We start from the raw sequence: 26254 nt of genomic DNA on the forward strand, positions 1-26254 counted from the left end.
GGGCTACCCATCCAAGTAATGACCATGTTCCATGTTCTTGAAATTTGGAGATCTCGCAGGATCTGTTGTTTCAACATAGCCACACCACTGCCTATCAAATTCATTTCCAAAAGTTCCCAATGCAGTCATCCTAAAGTAAACATAATTATGACTCATAAACTACACTCCAGTCTAACGTAAAATAGTAATGCACTGCATCAATTTTTAAAGAATCCTTTTTCATACTGGCTTTTTTTTGCTATTTGCTTTACGTCGCACCGACACAGATATGTCTTATGGCGACGATGGGATAGGAAAGGCCTAGGAATTGGAAGGAAGCGGCCGTGGCCTTAATTAAGGTACAGCCCCGGCATTTGCCTGGTGTGAAAATGGGAAACCACGGAAAACCATCTTCAGGGCTGCCGACAGTGGGGCTCGAACCCACTATCTCCCGATTACCGGATACTGGCCGCACTTAAGCGACTGCAGCTATAGAGCTCGGTACTGGATCCTTGGCAGACTGATTACTGTAGCAGCCTTTGAATCATAAGATCCTGTTTTTGAATCCCAACTGGGCAGGACATTTTACCTGCATATGATTAATTTATTTCATTCATGTGGCTATTACTGAATGTTTGTGTTTGCCTTAAATACATCTCTTAATTTAGCTACTTTCATCATCCTATAGTGCCAATTACCACATAAACTTGTAATAGTCGAGTAAATCCCTCTACATAGAGCATCCAGGAGTTAAACTAGGCCAGATTTACAGATCGCACCCATGATCCCACAAAGTGTTTGGCTCCTTGAAAAAGAATTATTTTTATAGGAACTTGAAACTCCCATACCACTCCAACTTTCAGCAGTAAACGTGAAGGAAGGCTCCATTGGGTTTCCCAACACTTAATATATAGCATAACTATATGGGAAATAAGTATCTCTTAGCATACTTCCTCAGGCCACAGCCCATTTTGACAAGAGAAGAGAGAGAAAGAGAGAACCACTACAGAAATCCATCTGTTGTTTCTTAGGCTTCATAAAGGCAGTCGTGGGCTGTTATGAGTTTTAAATATAAACTTAAATTACTTATCAAGAGAGCAGTCCCATCATCCATTAGGGAAAAAAAAGGAAGAATTGTTTATTATTATTATTATTATTATTATTATTATTATTATTATTATTATTATTATTATTATTAGATATATATATATAATTCGCTGGGGCCATCACGGACCACGTTAAGTCTTGTTGCATTTGACACTGAACTTGGCCTTCTTTAGAGCCCAAATTTCCCTCATTCTTTGTGAGTGGGCCTGCTTACGCTCCTCTGTCCAAGGGGCACCGTGTCTTCTCTTCGGCTGCTCGTCTCGGTTTAGCCCGTTCATCAATATTTTCTTGCGGAAGAGATCTCTGTTAAGGGCGTCTTCAGCTGAGATATGTAGCATTTGCAGGTCTTCTTTGGTATTTCTAAACCAGGGAATTGTGGTTTTGGGGTTTGAATCAAAAAAGTGAAAGATTTCTTTAGTTAACTTTCTTCCGTCCATTCTTTTCAGATGACCGTAAAATCGTGCCCGTCTTTTTCTGATTGTGTCGGTAATTTTCTCTATTTTGCTGTAGACTTCCTTGTTGGATCTCTTTTGATGGATTCCATTTCTGTACTTTGATCCCAAGATTCCTCTCACAATTTTGCGTTCTCTTTTCTCCAGTTCTTCAAGGAGTCCTTTGTTGGCATTTAGAGACAGGGTTTCGGCTGCATATAGAACTACTGGCTTCCGAACTGTTTCATAGTGACGTATCTTGGTGTTTTGGGAAAGGCATTTTTTGTTGTAGATTGTACGGGATGTTCGGTAGGCTATTTCCAGTTTGCGTACTCGCTCCTGAAGTGCTTCTTTGTCCAGTCCATTTTTCATGATGATCTCACCCAGGTATTTGAATTTGTCTACTCGGGTGATGTCCCCGTATTTTGTATGGAGTTCTGGTGGAGCCTCTTTGATGTTAGTCATTACTTCTGTTTTCTCAAACGATATCTGCAAACCAGTTTGTTCGGCAATTTCCTTTAAAATTTCAACTTGAGCTCTAGCGGTTTCTATGTCGTTTGAGAGAACAGCAATATCATCGGCAAATGCTAAGCAGTCTGTTGCGATCCCCTTGGATTTGGTTCCTATTCTCAATGGACTGTAGTTGGTTTCCTGTAATCTCACCCGCCAGGTTCTGATGATCTTTTCAAGAACACAGTTGAAGAGTATCGGGGATAGCCCATCACCTTGTCAGACTCCTGTTTTGATGTCAAAGGAATGCGAGAGACAGCCGTGGAACTTCACCATGGATTTTGTATCGGTCAGGGTGGCTCTAATTAATGCCAGCAGTTTCAAATCAACTCTAAATTCATTTAAGATGTTTAGCAGGACTTCCCGGTCAATGGAGTCGTACGCTTTCTTAAAGTCCACAAAGACAGACACATACTGCTTGGACCTTAGTGTACAATATCTGATGATCGTTTTGAGATTTTGGATCTGTTCAGCTGTTGAGCGACCTTTTCTGAACCCTCCTTGGTATTCACCTATTTGATGTTCGACTTGTGCTTCCAAACGCTCCTGGATGGCAAGTGATAGAATTTTGTAGGTCACGGGTAGCAAAGATATTCCTCTGTAGTTGTTGATGTTCTTCATGCTGCCTTTTTTGTGTAATGGATGGATCAAAGCTATTTTCCAATCTTCGGGTAGAGTGTCCTTGTTCCAAATTTCTTCTATTTGCTTTTGCAAGATATAAAGTGATTCCTCTGGGGCATATTTCCATAGTTCTGCTACTACTGAGTCTTCCCCTGGCGCTTTGTTATTTTTAAGACGAGCAATGTTATATTATATTATTATTATTCAATTATTATTATTATTATTATTATTATTATTATTATTATTATTATTATTATTATTATTATTATTATTATTATTATTATTATTCACTTAACTTTGAAGCTGACTCAATATGACAATTGATTAAGAGCACATTTTAAACCAATTTACAACGAAAGAAAATTACTGTCTTTCTACATTTTAGATTCTAGGTTACATGGATGTCCAAAAGCCCGTAGACAAACTTCCAGCTTCTTGTCATAGATGATGCATGAAGGAGCTATACCAAATGAATGGAGAGTTCCTATTGTAGCCCCTGTGTACAAAGGAGAGGGTGATAGACATAAAGCTGACAATTACAGGCCAGTCAGTTTGACATGCATTGCATGTAAGCTTTGGGAAAGCATTCTTTCTGATTATATTAGACATGTTTGTGAAATTAATAAATGGTTCGATAGAAGGCAGTTCAGGTTTAGGAAAGGTTACTCCACCAAAGCTCAACTTCCAGATATCTTGGATTACGAGATCAAATGGACTGTATCATGACTGACCGGTGTAAGGCATTTGATAGGATGGATCATGGGAAACTACTGGCAAAAATGAATGCAATTGGTCTAGACAAAAGAGTGACTGAATGGGTGGCTATATTTCTAGAAAATAGATCTCAGAGAATTAGAGTAGGTGAAGCTTTATCTGACCCTGTAATAATTAAGAGGGGAACTCCTCAAGGCAGTATTATTGGACCTTTATGTTTTCTTATATATATATAAATGATATGAGTAAAGTCCGGCTCCATACCTAAATGGTTAGCATGCTGGCCTTTGGTCACAGGGGTCCCTGGTTCGATTCCCGGCAGGGTTGGGAATTTTAACCGTAATTCGTTAATTCCCCTGGCACGGGGACTGGGTGTACGTGTCGTCTTCATCATTTCATCCTCATCACGATGCGCAGGTCACCTACGGGAGTCAAAACAAAAGACCTGCGCCTGGCGAGCCAAAGTCCTCCGATACATCCCAGCACTAAAAGCCATATGCCATTTTCGATATGAATAATGAAGTGGAATCAGAGATAAGGCTTCTTGTGGATGATGTTATTCTGTATAGAGTAATAAACAAGTTACAAGATTGTGAGCAACTGCAAAATGACCTCAATAATGTTGTAAGATGGACAGCAGGCAATGGTATGATGATATACTGGGTTAAAAGTCAGGTTGTGAGTTTCACAAATGGGAAAAGTCGTCTCAGTTTTAATTACTGCATTGATGGGGGTGAAAGTTCCTTTTTGGATCACTGTAAGTACATAGGGGTTAATATAAGGAAAGATCTTCACTGGGGTAATCACATCAATGGGATTGTAAATAAAGGGTTGAGATCTCTGCACGTGGTTATGAGGGTGTTTAGGGGTTGTAATAAGGATGTAAAGGAGAGGGCATATAAGTCTCTGGTAAGACCCCAAATAGAGTATGGTTCCAGTGTATGGGACCCTCAGCAGGATTACTTAATTCAAGAACTGGAAGAAATCCAAAGAAAAGCAGCTCAATTTGTTCTGGGTGATTTCTGACAAAAGAGTAACATTTCATAAATGTTGCAAAGTTTGGGCTGGGAAGACTTGGGAGAATGGAGACGATCTGTTTGACTAATTGGTATGCAATACCAATATAAATGGTCCGTTATTGGACAGTATAAATTTTCCAGCTAACTCATTCCTGGTTGCCAGCGTTTTGCCCCAGTGTGCTAAGTTGGCCTCATCAGTTGCTAAATAGCACACCCACCAAGACGCATGGCTAGTGCATACCGTGGAGGCCACTGTGCAGGCTACTTGTAGCCACCAGCTTTTGGGACAAATATTTCACATTCCCTATGGGAATCAACATCTTTATCAATTAACTAGCAAGATACCCGTGCTTCGCCACGGTATTATAGTGAAATTTATAATTGAATGCTTATCGTTTTATATATAACCCACCGATATTCGCGATCTGACTCGTTTTCTGAGAGATTACGGCAACGTTCCTCCCATTTTTCAATCTTTTCTCCAGCAATCGATTTCGTACTTTCCGGGATAGGTCCAGGTATTCCACCCGGTCAGTTGGGTCCCTAAATCTTTGCCACCTTTTCCTATAGCCTAAGCATTTTTAATGCGGATCAAATCCTTGAGGAGATCCGGCGTGGTGTCGTCTTGGGTGCCTTGGCGGTACTGAACCTCTACTTGGCGGTAAATTACATCTGCTGTCATTGTCATTGATGACAGTATAACCAGCACCATTGTCACCCGCAGGCAAGTGCGCAGGACTTCTCGCGATACGAATGACATACTTCCGTGCATTATTGACCTTATTACAGAGGTGAATAATTGCACGGTCAATCATATATCTATCGTTTATTTCAAATATGTTTAAATTTTTGTTTATATGCCAGAAGAATCTACTGTAATCTAAGAAGGTTCTCCAAAGGAAAAGATGGCTCTTGAAAATGAACCCAGGAGAGATTAAAAATGATCGGTTTGTGATCAGAATAAGTACATTGAAAATCCACAGCCTGTTTCCAGTCATTCAACCGGGTCAATAATGGAATGAATTAGCCCTGCCGAAGCCTGTTGCACTCCATTGGGGCAATGATTAAATGAATGACAAATGAAATGAAATGATATTGGAGAGTGTTGCTGGAATGTATGATGACGGGGAAAACCGGAGTACCCGGAGAAAAACCTGTCCCGCCTCCGCTTTGTCCAGCACAAATCTCACATGGAGTGACCGGGATTTGAACCACGAAGCCCAGCGGTGGGAAGCCAGCGCGCAGCCGCCTGAGCCACGGAGGCTCCTTATAAGTACATTAGGAACAGTAAAATCAATTGGCCTCACCTCCGTTTTCACCCCACAACGGTTAAGTCGATTTACCTCCCCCCCCAAAAAAAGAAAACGTGTTCCTTTATGTTTAAAGGAGATACCAAATACCAATGTTCACGTGTGTTACCTTCAGTTTTGAGATATAAGTATTCCCATAAAAAATAATTCACTTTTTTCACTTACTTTCACACTCCCCGCCCCCCTTAAGTGAATTTTCCAGCAAAAAGTACTTGTTTCTTTAATATTAAAGGATCTTCTAAATACCGATTATCTTCAGTTTTTGAGATATGTGTCCCCATGAAACGAATTCAACTCCTTTTCACACTCGCCCCCAAAAATGATTCTCCGCCCCCCCCCCCAAAAAACGCATCGTTTTATTTTTAAAGAAGATCTAAATACCAATTTTCACGTCTGTAACAATTTTAGTTTTTATTAGATGTAAGTATCCTCATACAATTAATTCAATAAATTTTTCAATTTTTCACCCCCCCCCCCCGAACCTTCATTAGATTTTCCGAGAATACCTGTTTGTTTACTTTAACAGGTGATTCCAAATAAAAAATTTTACGTCTGCAACATTTTACGTTTCTGAGATATACTGTAGATATAGTATTTCTAAAAATTCACCCCAATTTGTCACTCCTGTTTAACCCCCATTAATTAGATTTTCCAAAAACAAAAAATAAATGTTTCTGTATTTTTAAAGGAGATACCATATACTAACTGTCTGGTCTGTAATATCTTCAGTTTCTGAGATATAAGTATCCTCATTAAAGACATTCAACCCCTTATTCACACTTTTCACCCCCTCCTATTGGGATTTTCCGAAAACAAAAAAATACGTGTTCCTTTATTTTTAAAGGAGATTCTTAATATCAATTTTTACATCTGCAAACTTTCGAAGTTTTGAGATATAGATACACTCATTTTTAAAATACACCCCCCTTTCACACCCCCCCCCCCCCCCCACTATTTGGATTTTCTGAAAACAAAAAATACATGTTTATTTATAAAGGAGGTCCCAAATACCGATTTTCAGATCTGTAACATCTTCAGTTTCTGAGAAATAAGGATCCTTATTAAAGGCATTAAACTATTTTTCACCCCTTTTCACCCCTCCTATTGGGATTTTACGAAAACAAAAAAATACGTTTTGCTTTATTTTGAAAGTAGATTCTAGGTACCAATTTTTACATCTGTAAACTTTGAAAGTTTTGAGATATAGATACACTCATTTTAAAAATGCACCCCCTTTCAACCCTCCACTATTTGGATTTTCTAAAAACAAAACGTACATGTTTCTTTATTCTTAAAAGAGATCCCAAATACCTTTTCTCAGGTCTGTAATATCTTCAGTTTCTGAGATATAAGTATCCTCATTAAAGGCATTCAACCCCTTTTCACCCCCTCCTATTAGAATTTTCCGAAAACAAAAAAATACATGTTTACTTATTTTTAAAGGAGATTCTAAATACCAATTCTTACATCTGTAAACCTTTAATGTTTTAAGATGTAGAAACACTCATTTTAAAATTCACCCCCCTTTTCACCCCCCATTATTTGGATTTTCCAAAAACAAAAAATATCTGTTTCTTTATTTTTAAAGTGGATCCCAAATACCAATTTTTAGGTCTGTAATATCTTCAGGTTCTGAAATATAAGTAGCCTGATTAAAGGCATTCAACCGCTTTTTCACCCTTTTCCACCCTTCCTATTGGGATTTTCCGAAAACAAAACAATACGTGTTTCTTTATTTTTAAAGGAGATTCTAAATACTAATTTTTACATCTATAAACTTTAAAAGTTTTGAGATATAGATACACTCATTTTCAAAATTCACCCTCTTTTCACACCCCCATTAATTGGATTTTCCAAAAACAAAAGAATACGTGTTTCTTTATTATTAAAGGAGATCCCAAACACCAATTTTCAGGTCTGTAATATTTTCAGTTTCTAAGATATAAGTATCGCCATTAAAGGCATTCAACCCATTTTTCACCCCTTTTCACCCCTCCTATTGGGATTTTCCGAAAACAAAAAAATAAGTGTTCCTTTATTTTTAATGAAGAATCTAAATACCAATTGTTACATCTCTAAACTTCAAAACTTTTGAGATATAGATGCACTCATTTTAAAAATTCACCCCCCCTTTCACCCTCGCATTAATTGGATTTTCCAAAAACAAAAAAAATATGTGTTTCCTTATTTTTGAGGTCTGTAATATCTTCAGTTTCTGAGATATAAGTAGCGGTATCCTGATTAAAGGCATTCAACCCCTTTTTCACCCTTTTTCGCCCCTCCTATCGGGATTGTCTGAAAACAAAAAAATATGTGTTTCCTTATTTTTAGAGAAGATTCTAAATACCAATTTTCACATCTGTAAACTTTTAAAGTTTTGAGATATAGACACACTCATTTTAAAATTTCACCCCCCTTTTCACCCCCTTAGCGACGGAATATCCAAAAATCCTCTCTTAGCGAGCACCTACATCTTAATATGAATATATCCCCAAAATTTCATTTCTTTATGTCCAGTAGTTTTGGCTCGGCGATGATGAATCAGTCAGTCAGTCAGTCAGGACAAGCTACTTTATATATATAGATTGGTATGTTCTGAGCTGTCAGCGAAGAGATGCTATGGAATGACATTAGTAGACGAATAAGTTTGAGTGGTGTCTTTAAAAGTACGAAAGATCACAACATGAATATTAAGTTGGAATTCAAGAGGACAAAGTGGGGCAAATATTTGTTTGTAGGAAGGGGAGTTAAGGCGGAAACACATTGCTGTCACTTCACGTGAGTTCGCGCGTATCGTGACGCAATCGAACCTGTCAAGAAAGATGTGCTATGCCTTTTCCACACTGTATGAAATGTAGAATGATCACACCGCACTCATGTCACGGCTGTTGACATCGGCTGACGTCATTGTGACGTAAAATCTGGTGACAGCGCTCTTCACGCGGAGCACAATTTTCTGCTCTTGCACATATCTGGCAACGTGAAGTGCAAACAGAAGCAGTTTCTTTTAGGATATGGAAGAAATGTTAATTGAATTGGTGCGGGTGCTTGAGAATCTGTATGACATAGGTTCGATTAACTATAGAAATCAGTAAATGTGGCACGAGGCATGGTACAAAATAGGAAAGGAATTTAGATTATACGTACTAGTTTTAATAGGCATTCATTTGTTAAAACAGTCCACAATTGTGCTTATGATTGTTATCCCAATAATAATAATAATAATAATAAAGTCCCAAGTCCGGAATGAGAAAGGAGGAGGGTTTGCTGGTCTGGCACCCAGCTGTAAAATTGCCAACGCCGAGTGTTGGGCGGCGGGAAATAACCTGACTCCCTAAGGGGGCCAACGGCTTCGGGCGAATGAGCCCCTTTGGGTGGGGTGATGGTCCCCACAGTGGAGGAAATGCCACTGGAATCCATTATGCAGCGTCTGTTCTCCAGGTTAGGGGCGGCTGCACAAGGCGTCTGTACTCCAGAGGAGCGGCCTCATTATCACCTCACTGGATCACATCCAGAGTTGTAATTCGGGACCTAGTCCCACACAGGTGACACCTTGACAGTCAACCATGGAGGGTCTTTTAAGGAATACTCCACCGGCTGAACCAAGAGTTCAGAGAAGGCAGCATTCGGATACGGTGGGCTGCCACCTGAAAGATACCGTGAAGTCGGAGGCACGGAAATACCCCAGTACTACATACACGAATGAGACAAAATCAAGAATCAAACCAAAGCAGATAACATACTTCTCTACACACAACATAAACTCACTCATGCAAACCGGTAAACTAAAAGTGATCACCGACATAATGGACCAACACAAAATTCTTATCATGGGATTACAGGAAATTAGAAACACTGACCAGGATGCCTTGGAATCTCAAGGGTACAGACTTTATAAAGGTATACCCGGGAAGAGAGTGATGAAGAATGTCCCACAATTTGGAACAGGATTTTTGGTCAGCCTTAAAATAATAAACTCAGTTCAAGAATTCAGATCACAGTCTCCACGACTCTCAACGCTCACCTTAAAGGCATCTAATAAAATCTATACTATAATAAATGCCCATGCTCCCACTAATGATAAAAACAACTCCTCAAAAGACCAGGAGGAAACAGGAGAATTTTGGGACCTATTGGACCAGACCATAGATAACATCCCCAAACACCATATAAAATTATTAATAGGCGACTTCAACGCTCAACTAGGCAGAGAAAGAAAATACCGTGACATCATCGGAAAATGGCCAGCACACAAGAAAACAAATAAAAATGGAGAGAGACTAGTTGACCTGTGTAGAAACCATAATTTAATCTCAAAATCTACATGTTTTAAGAGGAAACCTCAAAAACTCAAAACATGGAAACACCCTGACTACACTAAAGGAGAATGGCAACTGGACCACGTCTGCATGGACAAATACCACCACAAAGAGATCTATAACGTCAAAGTCCTCCGAGGAATAGACACAGGTTCAGATCACTACGTAGTTAAAATTAAAATTAAACTCACTCCCCAGAGGAGACAACAAAAGCAAGCCCTTAAAACTAAAAGAAAAATAGATCCTACCCAGCTAATCAACAACAAAAATTACCAGAAAGCAACTGAAAAAATAAAAATCACAGACAAACTTGAAGACTTAGTACACAACCGTAAACAAATTGCAGAAGACCTAGCTCCAATTAAACCACGTAAAAAACACCAATGGTGGAACAGTGAATGTGATGAAACAGTGGAGAAAAGACATCAGGCATGGCTATTACATCAGTCCCAAAAGACAGAAATATCCTATCAAAAGCTAGTAAAACAGAGAAAAGAAACTACCCAAGTCTTAAGAAGAATAAAAAGACAACATCATAAGGACACCCTGCAGTTAATTGAAGAACAGTTCAGTAAAACTAAATCAAGGGACTACTACAAAACCTTCAGAAAGCAGCTCCAAAAATATGAACCCCCGACCCTACTGATGAAGGATGAAGATGGTAAGCTGGCCCATAACAATAAAGACAATGCAGAAATTCTGGCTAAACATTTCAACAAGCTTTTAAATTGTGAGGAACCTACAGAACTCCTTCATTTGGACACCAACACCCCGATAAAAACATCACCAGAAAACATCAATCCCCCCACAATAAAGGAAGTCTACCAAGCTCTGAATAAATTAAAAAACTACAAAGCGCCAGGAGAAGATCAGACCTTTGCGGAAATCTGGAAATATGCAGGAACCTCAGCAAAAGTTGCCCTCCATCAACAACTTGTCTCTATCTGGATTAAAGAAGAACTACCAGAACACTGGACAACAGCCCTCATTCATCCTCTGCACAAAAAAGGGGACAAAACCGACCCTAATAACTACAGGGGAATCTCTCTCCTAGACATAACATACAAAATATTTTCAATAATCATCCTTAATAGGATAAGTTTACAACTTGAGAAAGAACTAGGAGAATATCAAGGAGGTTTCAGACCCTGGAGGAGCTGTCCTGATCAGATCATGAGTCTTAAGTTGATAATGGACTATAACAGGAGAAGAAACAGAGATATGGTGATAACATTTGTAGATTTCAAGAAAGCTTATGATTGCATCCATAGAGAATCTCTGTTTAAAATTTTAAGACACCTTGGACTACACCCCAAATTAATAAACATGATAAAATTGACTCTCACCAATACCAAGTCAAAAGTGAAGTTTAGGGGGGAAACATCAGAGACATTTGAAATTAAAACTGGACTACGGCAGGGAGATGGGCTCTCACCACTATTATTTAACTGTGCTCTAGAAATGGTAATGAGGGAATGGTTTAGAAAATCTCCCCCCAAAATAAAGATTGGCCGAAAAATCAAAACAAATTGCCTGGGTTTTGCTGACGATTTAGCATTACTAGCAGTGGACATAAAAGAAGCAAAAACCCAGATATCAGAACTTCAAAACATTGCAAATAAAATTGGCCTCAAAATATCATTTGAAAAAACAGAAATTATGCCCCAAAAACCAACACAGCTAAAAGAAGTCACCATAAATGGTAATAAAATCAAAATAGTAACTCAGTTTAAATATCTTGGAGAAGTAATAACACATAACTTAAATGAAAAAATCTCAATCCAAGTAAGAACAAATAGATTAGCTAAAGCACAAAAATTAACATGGGATATCTACAAAAAGAAATGTCTATCAATAAATACAAAAATAAAACACTACAACACAGTTATAAAACCGGAAGCTACATATGCAGCAGAAACACTCTTTTACCTGAATAAACAATCAAAGACTGACAGACTTCAGAAAATTGAAAGGAGGATTGGAAGAACCTGTATCAACAAAAAATATCAGAAAGATGGACAGTGGCGGTTAATACCTAACAAAGTCGTGTACAAAGAGCTAGAACCCATTACAGATACTATGCGTAAGAGGAGACTGGGATTCTTTGGACATATCATGAGGATGCAGGACTCGAGACTTCTGAAACAACTAGTACAACACAATCTCGTCTCAAAAAATACCACAACAGGATGTAAATGGATCAGAGAAGTAAGAGAGGATCTGAAGGAAATAGGCCTTACAACAGAAGACACCAAAAATAAGATAAAATTGAATACAAAACTCAAGAATACAAACCTCCGCTTTACCCTTACACAAAACAAACCAACAACACGCACATTTTCAACTGAGGAAAGGGCACGAAGATCGGAGCGTCTGAAGAAGTACTGGGAGGACCGCAAAGCCCGAACAATCCCTTCAAAGAGACCTGAACGACGGACTGACTAAAGTGATCCTATGTGGTCATAAAAGAAGAAGAAGAAGAAGAAGAATAAAATGGCATATGGCTTTTAGTGTTGGGAGTGTCCGAGGACAAGTTCGGCTCGCCAGGTGCAAGTCTTTTGATTTGACTCCCGTAAGCGACCTACGCGTCGTGATGAGGATGAAATTATGATGAAGGCGCATACATCCAGCCCCCGTGCCAATGAAATTAACCAATGATGGTTAAAATTCCCGAGCCTGCCAGGAATCGAACCCGGGACCCCTGTGACCAAAGGCCAGCACACTAACTGTTTAGCTACGGAGCAGTAAATAATAATAATAATAATAAGTCCTACACAAATTACAAATACAAATTATCCTGTTGAATTAGAGATTAGCGGGCGAGTTGGCCGTGCAGTTAGAGTCACGCAGCTGTGAGCTTGCATCCGGGAGTACCCCACTGTCGGCAGCCCTGAAGATGGTTTTTCGTTGTTTCCCATTTTCACACCAGGCAAATGATGGGACTGTACCTTAATTAAGGCCATGGCCGCTTTCTTCCCACTCCTAGTCCTTTCCTACCCCATCGTCGCCATAAGACCTATTTGCGGTGACGTAAAGCAAATAGCAAAAAAAGAATTATATATCTAGTTCATTTCTTCTTTATTCAATTTATTCTTCCATGACGAATTGTTGGTAATTGCCATGGCACAGAGCCTTCAAATGAGTTGAATTATTTTTTGAAATTTTCCCATATCTGAAATGCTTGTGTAGGATTCCTTCGAATAAGTTGCAAATGGAGAGCGTACTTCAGCCAACAATTTCATCCTTGATGAGATTATGTAAGTAGTTGAATTCATTTTTTTTCTCAGCCTGAAGTACATCTGAAATTTTTCTGGATGCCCATTTAGCTCCCTTACTAAATTGTGGTATTCACCGCAAATTACTTTCATGCGCCCACAGTCGTTCGACGGACAGTACTCATGGCAACAGAAACATCACAGGCAATTAAAAGATCATCAGAATCCGATGAATTGGATGTACTATCGTAGTTTGCCATCGGACGAAGTATTCTGTGATGTGTGAATGTGAGGACAGTGTGTTTCATGTCTTCACACCGCATGCAGTGACATCATCAACCTCCCATCCACGCTGACTCAGCTCAAAGATGGTTCACGTGAAGTGACAGCAGTGTGTTTCTGCCTTTAGGGATTGGAAAGGGAGATGGTCAATAAATTTCCGATTTCTTTGAAGTCATTTAAGAAAAGGCCCTAAATGCGGATCAGGATTGATTGATTGATTGATTGATTGATTGATTGATTGATTGATTGATTGATTGATTGATTGATTGATTGTAAGTGAAATGATATTTACTTTATTTGAGGTGCATATCAATTTAATTTACAATGGCATGTTTTCTTCTGTATGGTGTGTTTCTGATTCGTGTTGTTAAGATTTTGAATGAGTTTCTTCAAATGTTTTCTAGTTTTCAATTAGTAATAAATAAGAGTTATTAAAATGAATTGATTTGCAAGCCCTGCCAGGATTAGTCTACTTCAATATCTTTACAAAGGTATCAAATCTTGTAATACATGGAAGGTAATTGTTCAATTCCTCAGGTACTTCTGCAGATCTATTGAGTACGATGAAGAGAGAAGGCTTTGCGTTATCAATGAAGAAGACTCTGAAACCCAAGCGGATGACTTACAGACCAGTAGCAGCATCTCACATCACCTCTACGACTTAGTGTGTTTGGAAAATCGTAAGTCTGTAGATTAACTAAGCAATACAATCCATTTAAACTCAGATCTATCTATGATTTTATCATGTTTACAGTATGCTATATATTTTGATATGCCTTTGCTGGCAGGACCTAGTATTTACAGTGCACTATGTCTTCTGGTGTGGGCTAGAGCAATTTTGTTACTTTCATTGACCTGTCTCAGTCTTATCCTTGGCTTTGACAATATGAAAGTGACTAAGGTATGAGCAATACTAGTAATGTCATTCCTTATACGGCCAGTCTCTGCTATGAACTGTGTGAAAATGTTGCTCATAGGGTTGGTTGATGCATGCATTTCAGTGGGCTTGGCAGACTGATATGTAATAGCAACTTCTGTCTCAGTGAGGAGAGCAACGGGAAACTACCTCACTCCTCATTTCCCTAGTACACCTCTTCAGTGATGCCGAGGCCATCTATGACAGCTGATGGTGGAGCTGTTGAAAATCCAACCAGCCTTAGGGCTGAGGACTGAACATACACATACGTACATATATTTTGATATGCTCTAGAACAAGTTTTGTTAATTTCAACAACCTGTCTCAGTATCAGCTTTGACTTTAGCGGTGTGAAAGTAGCAGAGGTATGAGAGACCTTAAGGAAGAAGGTGGTGGTACTCACCTGAACTTCTTCATAAATTCCTAGGCTTTATTCATATCTCCAAATGTACCCTCTTCTTTTCTTGATTGCTGTCTGCTGTTTGTATCCAAAGCAGAATGTCCTCCTTGCAGCATGATCTGTCTGGTTTGAAGCTGGTGGGAGGAGGTCCAACTATTTATATATACATGAGTACAGAGGAGATTTGTATTAATGAAATGATCTGGAAGGTGTCAGTTTCAGGTTCAACTGCAACGTTCGTATTTTGCATTCATTAGAAAATATGGCAATGGTGCTCAGTGCATTTCAGTGAGGAAGCAGTCTATCCAGCATTTTATCTTCTTCAGGATACTTGAAGCTTTTGTTCCACCTTTCTAGTATTTAGTTCTGTCTTTTCTGGCCAGTAATGAGAGTCTAAACTTTAGCACAATCAGGCATATCAGCATCTTCCCCCTCCAGGAGTCTTCTTTCTAAGGACTTATTTAGGCTCTGATAAAAGGTGCCTGGATTCACTGACCAGCTGTTGTTCTTTTGTGGTCAAGTTCAGTCTCTTAACATCATGTTCTTTTTGCTTTGGAGAGAGATGCTATAATATGGGCCAGCATGAACAGTTCTTTCTTCAAACACTCTTATTGTGCTCCTTACCTTCTTGTCACCTTTGTACACGTTTATATTTCTTTCCTGGAATTCTAAACTTAAATCACTCAGCTCTTGAAGAGTATCATACATTAGCCCCAAATCCAAAATAAAATGAAAAGATGTAATTTTCTTCAACAGATCCTCATACAGACACTGCTCTGTCTTGCTTATTGCAGCATCCTTTTGTGCTTGTTGGAAGTAAAAACTAGTGCTGGGTAATCTTCGTACACTACATAGACTATACGGAACCTTGATGCTACCCATCATGTACTGAAGACCCTTCCTATTTTCAGGACCGGCAAATCTAATGTTGCTGCACAATCCTGCAGTTGCCTTGCAGTTTTTTGGAAAAGCACAATATGTTACATATAATTTATCCATAAATCTCTTAAATCTGTTCACTGCAGCCATACTACTTATTGCATCATTAACGGACAATTCCAAACATTTATTGGCACTGTGTCACACGATAACATTTAGTAATCTGTCTTGTTATATTTTATTTCTTTACAATTTGCTTTACGTCGCTCAGGCACAGATATGTTTTTTGGCGATGATGGGATAAGAATATACTAGGAGTGGGAGGAAACTACTGTGGGTTTACTTAATGTACAGGCCCAGCATTTGCATGGTGTGAAAATGGGAAGCCACAAAAAACCATACTAAGGACTGTCAACAGTGGGGTTCCAACCCGCTATCCCTCGAATGCAAGCTGACAGCTACGCGACCCAAACCACATAGCCACTCCCTCAGTAATCTGTCTTGTAGTAATTTTCTAACACCACTCCGCATGCTAAATATGACTGCAGCACCATCACAAGTGACAGACAGAAGGTAATCTTTTGAATAGTCTCCTGATATTCCAAGACTTTCAAGTGGACTCATTAATGAACAGAAAATCAATTTGGCAGTTACATTATTAAGTTCAATCAAACCAAGGGAAAGGTATACCAGAGCAGACAATTCAGGTAATATTACATGGGTATAAACTATTGAAGTATCTTTGATACTAAAAGTGATTGATTTGTTAATAATGAAGAAAATTTTGTTTTGTGAATTTAATTGATCATTTTCCTCATTTCACTGGCAATGTAGTTAATTATTATATTAATGAAGGCATTCGTGAAGTGAAGAATGCAGTCCATATATATGCACCATTAAGCTCATGAAGGTTTATATCACCTCCGAAGTTATTGAATGGAACATTTTTTACCATTTTATAGGCTATTCGAAGCACCTTAGCAGTAACTTTCTTTTCATGAGACAGAGCTTTCAAACAGACTTTACCCAAAGTGTCATGTTTAGCTTGTTTAATTTATTTTCAAAGCTGCTCTGTGGGCTGCACTTTCCATTTGGTCATAAATCTTTTTTCTCAAAGACATAAATTGTTTTTTTAACAATTGGCTTTATGTTGCACTGACACAGTTCAGTCTTATCATGACAAAAAATTGTTGTATTTTTTTTACAATCTTCTCCAATGGTACTGATTATACCACTGGCTCTCTGAAGAAAATTTCACTCCCATACATTTTTCTGGTCCTAACTTTTACGTCATAGCACACCTTACAACCTAGCATTTTATTTTTCACATAAAGTACAGTAACTCGTTTCTCTGAAAGAAGTTTTTTTCTGAGTTAATGTCCAATTGTTTCCCTCTTGAATTGCAGTATATCTACTGGTAATTCTGATGTTTTCTTCACATTCACTTGATTCACTGTTTGCAGGTTCAGGAAATAATTCAAAAGCATTGTCATGCTTTCTTTTACTGTGCAATGGTACAAAATAATTACTTATTTTATTTATTTCACTTCTCTAATTTGTGAACCACATGCACCCCTTCTTGCTCTTACTAAGCAACTATGAAGTCGCTTGTCTCGGCAGCATAAAACAAGTGTTTTATGATTTCTAAATTATATAAAAACAACAAATGAAATTAAATTTAAACATATATTTACCCCAGATTTACTATAAAGTTTAGCTATTTACTACTTGCTTGCTGCCACGTAAGTATTAAAGGTTCAATACGGTTACCGTTAGATTGTCCTTGAAAAGAACAGTTAGTCTGCTGAAGGATGAGAAAACCAACCCCCTACTGTATTGTATTCCTACAGACAGAAATGTGGAAGGACAATAAAGAGCACAATAATGACTCTCTTTCTTTTTATTAACTTGGAACTAACGACACAATGATTAACAGGAAAAGAACGATATTTTTTTAATGGCAGTTTACGGAAACTTACATAATGTGCTCATACACATTATGGGTATAGAAACATAAGAAAACAGGCAAACAAATTTGATTTTAAGCCATAAGCCATCACTTCATAGCAATTGTGATAGGAATACTCGTATTCTGAATAATATCCAATTCATTTTTTTCCCGAAAAGGAGCCTGTACCATGTACTGTTGTGTACTACCACAAAATTAAGCAGTAGTAATGATAAGGATTGCATGACTCATTGATTCTTTTTTCCATAGGCAATTCTACTCATATTTCACCTTCCATGTAAATTATTCCCACGGTTGTTTATGCACACAACCATACATGAAGCAAAATGACCTCACAAAATTTATAAACATACATACAGTATATCAGTTTTTTGCTTTACATCGCGCTGACACAGATAGGTCTTATGGCGATGAAGTATATCAGTAGAACCATATTTATTTTTTTACAATTTGATTTATGTCGCACCGACAGAGGTAGGGCTTAGGGCTTGTGGTGACGATGGAATAGGAAAGGCCTAGTAGTGGGAAGGTGGTGGCCATGGCCTTAATTAAGGTACAGCCCCAGAATTTGGCTGGTGTGAAAATGGGAAACCGCGGAAAACCATCTTCAGGGCTGCCGACAGTGGGGTTTGAACCCACTACTTCCCGGATACAAGCTCACAGCTCTCACCAAATCATTACAATCAATGAATGAATATTAACTTACTTCTCATGCTAATACTATATTTTATGTCTTGGAATTGAGTAGTCGTCGTCGTCGTTGTTGTTGTCACCTTGAGGGATGTTTATGATTCACCGTTCTACTGCCATAGGTATTGCAGTCTTGTAATACCCTGGGAGCACATCATCATCGTGACACAAAGAAGGGGTATTATATTATTCTTTAAAGTTGTTAACTATTACATTTTGGTGATAATTAAGTGCATGCCTCTTAGGTGTCAGTTGCTGTGGATGGCCGTATCCATGGCAAAGAGCGTTCCAACCAGGTAACTTGTTTGTGTTGTGGTGTTGAAGAAATTGAGAGAAATCTTATTATATTATTTTTTTAGTTTTGTCTAACAAACCTCACTAGATTGAAAAAATTGTAGTATATTAACAAGAAATAAATGCTCATATTATATGGATGCTGAGGAAGCAACACCACATAACTGACAATGCTCTTCCTATCCATTATTTGTCTTATGACTGGTCACACCTCTCAACCATATATGGCATGCAGTCCATCAGAACAATTTTCATTGTGTTCATTTTCCTATGCAGATGTGTAAAGGAAAATGAACATTACTGTACTGTACTGTACTGTAGTAATGTATGTTAGCAGGATGTATTTATGCACTCCTACAGAATGAGGTATTTAAAGTTAATATTCCTGTACAGAGTTGCTAGGGAAATGAACAAAATGAAAATTGTTCTCATGGACTGCATATCCATACGTGGCTAGGGTGCGTGACCAGTCTTAAGGAAAATAATTGATAGGAAGATTGTCAGACACACAGTATTGCTTCCTCAGTGACAATATATATTTTATGACTGTACACAGTATATGTTTCCAACAGATATTTATATTCCTTTCCAGACAAAGGAACTGAATTTCATGAAAACTCTGTTACCTCGCACTTATTTGCCGATGGTCGTCGGCCAGACACTGCCTTTCAACGATACCGCAACAGTCGACTGGGAGGAGAATTTCATTCGGAGATCACTGGACGTACCTTGAGCGAGTGTCTCGATGAATGTTTGAGACAGGCCAGTTTCCAGTGTCGGTCGGCAGTTTACAGTGAACGCTTTAGGACCTGCCGATTGAGCCGCTATAACCAGCGGGATGGACACCGCATCATTTATGATGCCGACTATGATTACTACGAGAATCTTATGAGTAAGTTGATCTTTAGCTCATTAGCATGCATCATGGTATAATCATCAACAATAAGGACTATTCTTGACAAGTTGAGTACATAAATAAATAATAGGTAACAATTAACAAATAACTTTTACTGAACACCACATTAACAGTTCTCATAATATGCTCAGATTTTATATGTTATGTGTCATTATGAGGAACAAAAAGACCGCATGGTCAGTACATATACACGAGTGTCCAAGAATTCGCGAATACGGCCTACAACATCTGAATTTCAGACAGAAACTTAGTTGAAAATGCCCATTCCATCCTAAGAAATTTTAGGAGCACTGTTTGGCAACAGCGTATTGACAAACATTTTAAACGTCTACATTTTTCCCTTCTAATTGTGTAAATGTATTACAGAAATTTGTACTCTCATCATCTCTTTGAACACTTCCAAGATGAGCTCTGATGAGCTAGAGCTCGTGTAGAAACTAGTGATCCGTGCATAGAAGCAAGTTTGAATTTATGGTGGTAGGCCTTATAACCTGTCTCCTGATTTATGTTCACAGCTGAGTGCGACGTTTTTCCAAGGTCCTTCCGGCCGCCTGCATGTTTGCTCATGCCTCTGTCCCCATGTGATATTTAAATTATTATTGTGCTTTCACTTAAACGATGATAATTCCTAAACCATTCATGTAAAGGGTATTTTTATCTTAATAAGATTATTGAGGTGAGTAAATAATTTATTTTGATAATGATTATGTGATTAATCTCAAAACGGCTTATAATTTTACTGCAAAATAATATAAAAAGTGCATATTGAGGGCACAGGAGGTACATACCTTCGTAGGAAGCATTATGCTCAACAGTTCTTGCACATGTTGTAATTATTTGATGATGATAATAATAAATAAAATCATGAATAAAAATATATAAATAAAATTACTCAAAAACTTAATAAAATTAATAAGCATAATTAACCGAAATGTCCGTAGTATGGGCGCCAGAGTTCACCAGAATGGATCCCTCGAATTTAGATAAGAGCATGATAAACTGTATATCCCAGGGCATGTACATAATGCTGCGTACTGGTACATCTGCTGCAGGCCTTACCTAACCTCCTGAAAATGACTAATCAGGTAGGAACTGCACCTAGGTTCATCAATAACACTGATTCTAAAATAGCTAACTATATTCTTAACAAATTCCGTGCATGAGCACCTCATCAACATACAACATTATACATATAATACACACATAAAATATTGCTGGAAGACTCCATATTTACAACAACAATAATAATGAAAATCGTGGGAAAACGAAAGCGAGAACTAAGCTACCATTTGTAGATAGTCCGATGAACAATGTACATGTATGAAGATAAATACCCTTCACTGTCTCTATATCAATTCGACTTACCGATTCTCATAATCGGCAGTTATCACATCACACAGATACTGTACCTTGTAATACTGTGTTCACATATTTTAACACTTGTTGTAAAGATATATACACACGTCTGTCGATCCTCAACATAAATTATGGAAAGTCTGAGATAGCTTTCACCAACATATAAGGCCAGGCCTCCACAAGTACTAACAACACTTAATGCGTACGCCCTCCACAATTTGTTGATCAGCCACTTTCCACGAACATAACCAGATTACGCTCCACGAACGTTTGAAGTCCAGTCCATTGCAGCCGTGTCACTCGAGTACCGTCTATCAGCACCACTTCCTTCCCGTACAGTGTGTCAGTTGTCGTTCCTTCATACAGTGTTACTGCTTGTAGTTGTAGTAGTTACATTACAATCACCTCGGTTGCCGCCTTATGATCAACCTTTATAGACATCAACATCCCCCCTCTCAGATGATACGTCTGGATTGGTGCTTGCCAGCCAATCATGAGTGAACCTCTTGCCCTGAACGTCTCCTTTCTCCCAAGACAATAACAAACTCTGGGGTATATTCCATGAGTCATCAAACTTTCCTAGTACCACAACAAGCTCATCTCCTCAGACTGGGATATATTCATGACTCATAGACTTTCCCGACACACGTACATCACAACACACACTGGGGTAGCCACATGAGTCATTCAAATTACCAGGTTCCAATATAGTAATGTTTTCCCACTCGTGCAAAACAAATTACTTATACCCATATATGTGGATACCTTCCAGCTTATAAATATAAATGACAAAATATACAAATGAAATACTGACAATAATGATAATAATAATAATAATAATAATAATAATAATAATAATAATAATAATAATAATAATAATAATAATAAATCGAATACTGACAATAATATCTCTAACTTCTACTTATAATTCGGGGGTGTGATATATGTACTATCACAATGTATCTGAGGTCTATCATCAACGGTTTAGCCAGAGTAAACCAAGAAAGGGTTCGGGTGACCATTTCTTCCTTGACCTCCCTTCACTAATATCGCCACTGCTTGACTCCCTTTAGTCGCAGTTAAATGTTTTGTATGCGCATCCTTCCTCGATGAATACTCTTTTCAGCGGTGAAAACCACATCAAAATCCTTTAGGTGGTTCTTGAGATTATACCACACAAACACAGACACCAACATGGACATCATTTTATATGTTACAATACTTACCAAGTGTTGTCCAGCCTGCTCTAGGGTCATGTAAGAGGAATTGCATAAAATGTAGGGGTTCTAATAGACCATGTCCCTAAAGTTTGAGGAAATCTCAATGCAGAACCATAGTGCTAGCTAGAAGATACTTGTTACTTGCTTTAATAGGTTTACTTTCTAATCTATTACTGCATAACAGTCGGGCTCTAAAAATGACACTTTGGAAATTCAAGCTCCAGCGAGAAGATGCGACATAATTCTGTTCTGCAATGCAGGGTTGCCATACCATTACAACATTCAAGGAAATTCGCTCAACATAATTATCACCTCCAATTATTGCTCAGTATTTTGGAGGTGATTTTTCTACAACTGAAGAAGGAAGATAAGAATATCTGATCCACTGAAGAAAAAATAGTGTTGGAGAAAGGGACCAGGCATTAAAGGCAGGAAAATTTAAAAGAATTCGTGGGTCTAGCAAATGTAACTCTATAGGGACCGGAAGAAACATGGACTGACCATGGAAAGATGGTTAGGAAAGTACAAGTCATCTTCATCAATGTCCCACTCCAGTTGCCCGAGTGTGGTTTAGGAAAGTACAAGTGATTGGAAGTAATGCTAGCATCCTCTAGGGCCCCATGGTCACCATCTATATCATATGGGTGAATTCTTGGACACACAATCCTATCATAACATGTTTGTCGTACATGATGCACATAGACAGGTACATTCATAAATTCATAAATCAAAGTTAATGGTGATGCTTTCTAATGAAAAATTTTGACTTGATTGAAATGTAATCTATCTGCAGTTAGAAGTGCTGTTAAATTTCCATAACATATTTATTCTACTACTACTACTACCACCACCAAGTAGCATTACTACACACATACTACATATTCTCCTGTAATGCAACTACTTGAACACTTCTAACCTCACATCCTTCGATGTTGCTAAGAAGGATTTTACTTCTGTACATGTGAACTATGGAGAGGAGTTAAGACTTCCTCTGTGCATGAGATCAGAGTTTTTCTGATGTACTGTCCTCTTGATTACAGAGGAAGCCATGTTAGTCATGTATAGCAGATACTGCACAAGTATTACATGTAGATTATTTCTCTTGAATATTGCTAGTAAATGATTAGGAATCACCTATTGAAATGAAAATCGTTTAGGAACATTTATAAATCGGTCAAGGATCTATAACTACTGTTGCTATATCCCTTGTACAAAAAGAATGCAGTGCTACCTGATTCTGTACACCAATACTTGCATTCAGTCAGAGAAGTAGAACAGGTTATGCTATGCTCTCCGAGTTGATTTGTTGATATGCAGTATGCAAGAAACTATCACTTGAATACTTCTAACATTTCAAGTCTATTTAATTTAGTTAGGGTTTTCAGGCTACCTCATTGTCTCAGAACTGATGATTACATTGGAGTTACATCACATAGCAAGATCGTTGTTCTTCTTACCGTGCGGTGAAGCAATTAACCAACGATGTGCAGATCCACCCCCCACCCGACTCTCACTTTCCATGTAGCCCTTATAGGCCATTGCCTTTTCTCAAGCTACAAGAGATCATATTTCAAATCAGACAGTACTCTGGTAACTACACATGATATGTCCCTGTTCCAGAAGACCTAGTAGAAGCTTTGCACTGTTCCAGGAAAACTGAGTTCATCGAAGGAACTGAGGCTTGTGCATCAACGATGAATCATTGTAGAATAGAGAAATGTGCTCCTTGGTTATGATCCCAGGACTGGCTTGAGATCTGACAACAGAAGTACGACAGTAAGGTATACGGTCATGTTCTGGATGTCTATTCATATTTTGTTGGAACTGTCTGGACTGGAATAATGACGGACTCTTCTCATTCTCTTCCATGACACTTTGATAGATGTTTTATAGATTATAGATGTCACTGTAGACTCTACTTATTTGATGTTGGGAATCTGTATTTTCGAGCATATAACAATGCAAAATACATTGCAGTATTCTTTGTCAAGGCGACTGAAATACCCCTACTCAATCTGAGGTAATCAGATTTCCAGACAGCAATCACACGTCAGCAAACTGTATGGAATGTACAGAAAACAACAAGATGGTTCGACCCAGAAAAAGAACTAAATGATTCTACACACTGTGGAAGCTTCACTTCTAAAATGTGTTATTGTTTCTGAGTTTCCTATTTTCACTTTGCTAGATACTACTGTATAAACATAAATGAATAGAATGTATGAAACCAGTGGAGTCAAACCTATGGTATTCCAAACTTCTTTTATGAGATGTATGTGTAGGGTGATGAAGTGTTTGGACATGGGTGAATTTTTATTTAATATCAGACCCTTCGGGGCTTCAGTATGCCCAGAAAATTCATTTAATGATTTATTAAAAACACCAGAAAACTAAAGTTTTGAAGAAGGATTACAAATATTACAATAAAATTCAACATTCTAAGATCTCCCAAGCACCAGTGTATGCCATTTACAACTTGAAGTTTAGTGCGCTTAGTTCGAAACAGAAACAAAGTATCACCATTATATTTTGATCCATGGAATTATTAATGTGCATATTTCCCTCTTCATACTGGATTCACATGAAGTTAGGAAACAGCCAATCAACAGTTTTATTATTAAAAACAGACTCAGAAACCTTTTAAATGGTCCTTTCTCATTTCAGACTGCATTTTTAGTTCTAGGACATAATTTATTTCCAGTGATTATGATAAAATTATTCTTTCCTTCAATTATCTTCAGTGAAGTGGAACATTGAGACTTGTAATAATGGGATACAACTACAGTACTCATACATTTTTAAAATCCTTATTCATTTTCCTAAGAATCTTTGCCAGCTATCTGTGAAACATATTTACTTTATTTTTATGTGTTGATGACCCATGCAAATACAGTATGAAGTACTGATATTAAACAATTTTGTACTCGTTTTCAGAGTAAATTACTGCTCATTACAGTGCATGTTGTTTTAGTCAATGTATAAATACAGAATATTATATAAATTAAATTATTTAGAATTAATCTCACTACTTGCTAACTTGTTAACCATAAAACATTTTGCATGTTCTTAATAACAAACAATCTAGGGAGGCATATAATACAATTTAGATTAAAATAATTTAATTTACTGACATTATTTAAATATATTTACATGTTTCTCTTTGGTAATGTTTGATACTGTTATTTAACACAGAAGTGCCATTAATGTTACAGTTACATTAAATAATAAATAATGGAAGTTTGCATGTTTTTATAATAACATAACTACAGAAATTTTGACTAATGTCCTCTGTATCAATTGTCTCTAAATTTAAACATAGAATAAATCACATTATAAACTCTAATTTTCATACAGTGCGATACTTGATGAAAATTATATTTCCCAGATTTCTATTTGGATAGTGATGGTCCTGGCCCTAACTATCGACCAGATCCTCTAGGCCAGGACACGACGTACTACGGCCATCGACCTCCTTACAATAGCATAGGTAGCTATATCACTTAATAAATATAATACTATCACTCCATTAAGCACATATTTTACATTCTAGATTTTCTCCAATAAATCAGAGGTGTCTAAAGATATGGATTCATAATTGGCAGTTACCACTGATAACATCATCAAGAATACGACATTTTAATGGCATAACATTAAATCACAGTATGCTTAATAAATTAAGCTTTACTTTCACCATTGTAGCTTTTGGAAGCCTTTTGTTAAAATGTCATTACAGAGAAAGCCAAATTGTGTGTTTATAATATAAATAATATAAATATTAAACTATTAAATTACTGTCTTATACTGAAATGATGGGCTTCATAGATCTTGGTGGTGGCATTGCTGGTGGTGGTTTCATCATGAGTTCATTTTTTGTTCTCAAGAACTGTTGCTCTTCTTAGACTATTTTCTGTATGCTGTATGCATAACCTTATAAAATGTATTCCAATATATGTATTTGTTAAATTATAAGGTGTTTTTCTGTTGTTTGTACCTATTATCTATTGTGCTCACTGACAATGCAAAACATTACTGTTCTCACCATCAGTGACTATTAGAGCTCAAAGGGTTATCTATTTCTATGAGTTCAAGAACATTAATTCAGTCAAG

At 37.6% G+C, this 26254-nt stretch overlaps 1 protein-coding gene across 1 annotated transcript in view; it reads left to right on the top strand.

Moving 5' to 3' along the window:
- nompA (no mechanoreceptor potential A) overlaps positions 1–26254 on the top strand; it is a 156412-nt gene that overhangs the window by 67674 nt on the left and 62484 nt on the right. The window contains exons 7-9 of the mRNA XM_067139958.2: positions 14045–14187; positions 19248–19547; positions 25533–25634. Coding sequence (XP_066996059.2) covers positions 14045–14187; positions 19248–19547; positions 25533–25634 — 545 coding nt within the window. The remainder of the gene's footprint in view (positions 1–14044; positions 14188–19247; positions 19548–25532; positions 25635–26254) is intronic.

The sequence above is a fragment of the Anabrus simplex genome, chromosome 2 (genome assembly GCF_040414725.1).
Source record: "Anabrus simplex isolate iqAnaSimp1 chromosome 2, ASM4041472v1, whole genome shotgun sequence".
NCBI classification, from domain to species: Eukaryota; Metazoa; Arthropoda; class Insecta; order Orthoptera; family Tettigoniidae; genus Anabrus; species Anabrus simplex.